General features: G+C 57.5%; 1 protein-coding gene across 1 annotated transcript in view; it reads right to left on the reverse strand.

Moving 5' to 3' along the window:
- The window catches only part of DENND2D (DENN/MADD domain containing 2D), a gene marked incomplete at its 3' end in the record, with an annotated part of 43,994 nt that overhangs the window by 7,343 nt on the left and 30,651 nt on the right, over positions 1-6,000 (reverse strand). Inside the window, exons 2-6 of the mRNA XM_009994255.1 lie at positions 3,087-3,218; positions 2,455-2,567; positions 2,282-2,350; positions 1,026-1,104; positions 649-789 (exon numbers count right to left, since the gene is read on the reverse strand). Of these exons, the coding sequence (XP_009992557.1) occupies positions 649-789; positions 1,026-1,104; positions 2,282-2,350; positions 2,455-2,567; positions 3,087-3,218 (534 nt within the window). The remainder of the gene's footprint in view (positions 1-648; positions 790-1,025; positions 1,105-2,281; positions 2,351-2,454; positions 2,568-3,086; positions 3,219-6,000) is intronic.

Consider the following 6,000-nt stretch of genomic DNA (forward strand, 5'->3'; position numbering starts at 1 on the left):
TGGGCAACCTGGGCCAGGCTCTCCCCACCCTCACACCAAAGAATTCCCTCCTCATGTCCAACCTCAATCTCCCTCTCCCACTTTTCATCCATCCCCCTCATCCCATCCCTCCCTGCCCTTGTCCCAAGTCCCTCCCCAGCTTTCCTGGAGCCCCTTCAGGCACTGGAAGCTGCTCTAAGGTCTCCCTGGAGCCTTCTCTTCTTCAGGCTGAACACCCCAACTCTCCCTGCCTGGCTCCAGAGCTGCTCCAGCCCTCCCAGCATCTCTGTGGCTCCTCTGGACTTTCTCCAACAGCTCCATGTCCTTCCTGAGTCCTTCCACAGCTGTTCCCAGCCCTGCAGGGGGGGTCTCAGCACTGGGGTGCTAAGCACTCAGGTTATTTTGCCCAGGCAGATCCTTCCCCCTTTTCCACCCCACAAATAAAGACAAAACAAAAGCAAAGGCTCAGCCTGTGCCAGCCTGGGCTGAGCCTGCTGGGCACAGTGCCCAGATCAGGGCTCCTTTCCACAGGCATGGGCTGGATTTGCCCCATGCCCATCCCATGCTCATGGTGCATAACCAGGTTGGGTGCTGGGACCAAAAGCCCAGCCCTGAGGTGCAGGAGGAGGGGATGGAGCTGCAGCCTGAGCCCCCAAACCCTCCACCAACCTCTGTGCCTGACTCAGGGATGAAGCTTTTAATGGTGACAGTTTTCCCTGGAGCTGGGAAGGGCGATTCCCGCAGGCCCTGCATGAAGGGGTAAATCACTGCCATGGAGATCTGGCGCCTCTTCTCCACCTCGTCCAGGATCTGGGGGAGAAGAAAAGTGAACTGTGAAACCCCAGCAGGCAGCAGAGTGGTTGCCTGGGCCACCACCAAGCCAGGCAGAGCCACCTCGTCCAACGGTTTTGGTTGAAAAAGGGTTTTCAGATCATCCAGTCCAACCATGAACCCAGCCCTGCCGAGGCCACCACTGCCCCACGTCCCTCAGCACCACATCTACATGGTTTTGAAAGCCCTCCAGGGATGGAGACCAACAGCCCTACCTTGGAGAAGAGCCCGAAGCAGCCCAGGCAGCTGATGATGCAGAAGACCTCAGGGAGGCGGACACCGCGGCCGGAGGGCTGGGAGAGGGTGGGAAAAGGGTCTGAGCACGTCCCAGCCCTGCTGCACCAGCTCCACTCCCTCCCCAGACACGTGTCCTCCAAGACCTCCTGCCCCCCATCCCAAGGGCTGATCCCTCCCCCTGAATCAGGCACCATCAGGATGAGTCCTCAGGCTTTTTTTCCCCCTTTCCAGCTGTATTACCCTGGGTCCCTCTGCTCTTTCAGCCCTCCAGGCATCCAGTCCAAAGAGCTGGAGCTCAGCTCTGGGTGCAGAAGTGGGGCAGGTTCACCAGGGAATGAAAGGGTGGTGAGATCCAGCAAGTTCCTGAGTGTTATGTCCCTATTTAAGCATCCTGGGTGTGAAGGAGCAGCCAAAGAAGAAGCCCCCACACTTTGCAGCCCCCAAACTGGCTCCAATCCCTGAGCTGAGAAAGGCAGGCACTGCTCAGAGGCAAGGTTTGGAGATGGGGGTGAGGGAACCCAGGTCCTTGCCACCTGGATGGGTGCAGGTGCATCCCCACCCTGATCCTGAGTGGGATTTGCAGCCATTCCAACTGCTGCAGCCACGGGAAAGGAGGCAGGGAAGCTGCAGGAGTTGGGTGGGGAGGCAGCAACTGGTGGGTGTGGAGTGACACCTCCCAACTGTCACCCCTCCTGGTTGCATTTCAGGCCAGCTTTGGGCTACAGCAAACACTCCCTTCCTCCATCCAGCATCCAACAGATGCTCCAGCAGAAGAAAGGTGCAAAGAAATCCCTTTGGGCACCACCTTGGTGCTTGTCACCTTTGTCAAGGCTTTTGAAGGCACATCTCCAGAAGTTGTGCTTTGGGCAGAGAACCATAGAATCATAGGTTGGTGAAGGTTGGAAGGGACCTTAAAGATGATCAGGTTCCAACCCCCCTGCATGGGCAGGGACACCTCCCACCAGCCCAGGCTGCTCCAAGCCCCATCCAACCTGCCCTTCAACACTGCCAGGGATGGGGCAGCCACAGCTTCCCTGGGCAACCTGTTCTACCCTCATGGTGAAGAATTTCTTCTGAAGATCTAACCTAAATCTCCTCTCTTTCACTTTAAACCCATCACCCCTTGTCCTCTCACTACACCCTACATGGCAGAGGTCCTCATGTCCCAGCAGGGGGCTGGGGTGGCAGGGACACCCCCAGCCCAGAGGTGGGGGAGGCTGGTGAGATGCTTTCCAGCAGCCTCCTGCAGTAGCCAATCTTCCTGCTGCCATCCACGTTGGTCAGGACAAAAGAAAAGGTTTCACTGCAAGGAGAGACAACACATGGAGTTGGGGGTCAATCCTCCAGCCCTCAGGAACAGCACGGGATGGGAAACCCCTGGGCCAGACCCCCCAGCAGGGCAGGTACCTGGTGAACTCCGTGACAGGGACCCGGTTGTTGCCGTCGGGGAAGCAGAAGAGGGGGATGGCCTTCAGGAGACGTTCCTCCTCCTCCTTCTGGCCCTTCAGCAGGTTCTCACGCTGGAACAAAGCCATGCCAAGAGTCAGGGTGGGGGAGGGTGACAGGGGGTGGAGTGGGATGGAGCAGGATGGACTGGGATGGAGCAGGATGAAGTAGGATGGGGTCTGTCCCAAAGCAACACTGGCCTCAGACCAAAGCAGAGGGTCCCTGCACATCCCTGGCCAAGCATCTCCCCAGAATCCAATTTTTGACTCTTTCATCCCATGGATAAGCCCAGCAAAGCAGAGGTACCCTCTGCAAACAAGGGGTCTGCTCCTGTACCACCTCCCCAGGGTGTGATTTCACTGCCAGGGTCTCCCTTTTTGAGACAGGAGACCAAGGAGCACCCTGTGATTTTCCTCCTGAGGTTTGGTGGCCCCAGGCTGAGACAGATGGTCCCAACAACCCCACCCCAGGGTGGGCAAAGCCCAGAGATTTGGGTCTGTGACTCCAGGGCACAGAGTACAGGGCCAGGGGCAACATCCCCTATTTCTCTCAATTCAGAAAACTCATCTTCCCAGAAACATGGGACTGAATACCTTTGGGAACTGGTAGGTTATCTTGGGTTCATAATGTCCATCTGACATCTTCTTCAGTGACACCACCACCAGGTACTCGAAGAAGAACTGTCCAGCAGAATAGAAGAGGGAGCTTCTCTCACCTGGTTTCCCCTGAGGTGCCCGTGAGGAGCTGCTCTCTGCAGCAGAACCCTCCACTTTTCCTTCTGCAGCCCAAAAAACAACCCCCCCCAAAAAACACAAACAGAACAGGGTGAAACAACAGGTCAGGAGGTGTCCTGATGGCAGGGGAGGAGATGCAGAGACACACATGAACTGGCCAAAGTGGCTGGAGGGAACTGGGACCTGGAACCCTTGGCCCAGGTTGCCCAGGGAAGCTGTGGCTGCCCCATCCCTGGCAGTGTTGAAGGGCAGGTTGGATGGGGCTTGGAGCAGCCTGGGCTGGTGGGAGGTGTCCCTGCCCATGCAGGGGGTGGGTCTGGATGATCTTGAAGATCCCTTCCAACCTTCACCAGCCTATGATTCTATGAGCTGGTGCACAGGGTGTTTTGGTCTCCAACAGAGACATGTGGGTACAGGACAGGGAAAGGAAAGAGAAACGGCTTTTCTGAGCCTTTTGAAGGCAACCAAAGTGCTGTCAGACACCTCCAGGCCTCCTTGGCCCCATCCCAGTGAGGGTTCTCACCCAGAGAGTTCTTCTTCCCAGTAGGGTTCTCTCTAGGGATGCCTAGAGAGAAATGGGCACATGGGATGGTGTCTGCAGAGGTTTTCTGTGGGAAGGGGTGGGAATCACTGGATCATGGAATGGTTTGGGTTGAAAGGGACCTTCAAGATCATCTAGATCCAACCCTTGCCATGGGCAGGGACACCTCCCACCAGCCCAGGTTGCTCCAGGCCCCATCCAACCTGCCTTTGCTGCTTTATAGAGTATTGCCTTAGGGCAAAAAAGAAGCAGCAATCAGAGAGCACAGACCTTGTCTGAGCACCTCCACAGGCCCCAGTGAGATGAATCCCACCCTCTCCCTGCTGGATCTCCTCCATCCTGGGAACTGCTGATGGCAAAAGATCCTCAAGGGTTTCCCTCACCTGCAGCTCCCACAGCAAAGCAGCTCCCTAAGGTGACATCCCATTCCTTGCTGGGCAGGGAGGGGAGGACAGCTGGGGACTGTCACCTGCCACAGCCTGAACAACTAGGAAGAGGAGTGAAAGGAGCCCAAGCCAACATCTCCAGGGGCCCTGGGATGATCATGGAGGGCAGCAAGACCCGAGGGCTAGGAAGGAGAGGAGCTAAAGGCAGGAGGCTGCAGCTGGTCATGCCACAGCTCAGCTCTTCCTTCTCCCAGCAGCTGCCTGAGAGCCTCTAAATCCCTGGATCCTGGCACCAAAACTGTCCTGGGCTTGGTCTTGGCTCTGATCCTGGCATGGAGCAGGGACAAAAATGCTCAAGCAGCTCCTGGGAATATCAGGCAGGAAAATAAACGTGTGGCTGGATGAAGTTTCTCCCACATGCTGCAGTTGGGCCCTGGGCTCTTTGGGTTGTGCTGCAGCTCAGCAGGGCCAGGCAGGCAACAGGCACCTGGTCTCCATCCCTCTCCCTGTGTGCAGTGTCCTCCTCCCAAAGCAGTTCTGGTGGAGACCCCACCCCTCGTGTCCCCCTGGCTCCAAAGCCACCTCCTTTAGTCTGGAAACATCTTTCCAGCCTTTCCTCCAGGTCACTGGGAGCTGACAGGAGCAGGAAGTTCATCCGAGGAGGTGACACTCCCAGTTCCATCATGGGGTGTCTCTTCCCAGGAACCAGAAATACCTTTCCCAACATCAAGGTGGGGAGATGCATGAAGCCACCCCCGGGTGCACCTTGAAGCTGCTCCACCTCTGCATGCAAAGTCCTTCCTCTTGCCAAGGTGAAATCCATCCCAAGGAGATCCCTTTGCAGCAGGGGGAAGCCCAGGAACATCCTGAAGGACAAGTCCCAGCTGCAGACACCTCTGGTTTGTCCTTGATTGGTTTGTCCTCAACTGGGTGAGAGCTGAGCTGAGGTGATCCAGGACAGGGAGGGAGGGTCAACAAGATGTGCTTTGCTTCTGCTCCTCCTTGGGATGCTCCAGCAGCAGCTCCAGGGGTCCAATCTCACCTACGTGGCTGGGGCAGGAGGTTCCCTGGGGTCCCCAGGACAGGCTGTGCAGCAGGGGGGGCTGCTGGTGTCCCCCATCCTCACTGGGCACCAGCATCAGTAGTTTTCCCATCACAGATTGCCAGGCCAAGGTGAATGTTGGGATAAATCCCACCTGTCCAGCCCCATCCAGCACTTCAGGGAACACCAGACGTGCTCTCCAGCCAGGGCTGGGTCTGTACCATGTCCATGGGGTTTCCAAAGAGCCAAGTAAATCCCATCACTCCAGGCAGGCTGGTCACACTGGGCTGGGTCTGTCCCTCACAGATGGACCCACACTTGCCCAAAGTGTCACCTGGCAACACTCCCCAGAGCTGGGTCTGCCTGCAAAGCTCTTGCTGGCAGAACCTAAATCCCTCTAGGACCATAATAGCCCATCCCTGGGCTGGAAGAGGAGCTGCAGGGATGAACAGGGCTGGGCACCAGTGCTGGGCAGGTGGAATGTGGCATCAGAGAGCCCAGCCCTCCCCAAATCCAGCAAGATCCACAGGCCACTGCCAGGGGGGCTTTGGCCAACAGCTCCCCCAAAGCCCAAGCAGGGAAGACCTGGGGACCACTCCCCAGCCCCCCCAGCAGCAGAAGCATCCCCTGCCAGGGGGACAGCAGGAGCTGGGGGGGTCATGCAGCTCCTGGATGGGAAGCAGCTGCAGGAGCTGTGGATTTTCACCCCTCCCTGCGGGCACGGGGAGGGCAAAGGCTGCCACGTGGAAATGGCACCAGGCAGGAAAAGAAAGTCAGGGTTTCCTTCCCAAGCAGCTTCCCCGA

This window comes from Chaetura pelagica, unplaced genomic scaffold (genome assembly GCF_000747805.2).
Source record: "Chaetura pelagica isolate M959 unplaced genomic scaffold, ChaPel_1.0 scaffold470, whole genome shotgun sequence".
Classification (NCBI taxonomy): Eukaryota; Metazoa; Chordata; class Aves; order Apodiformes; family Apodidae; genus Chaetura; species Chaetura pelagica.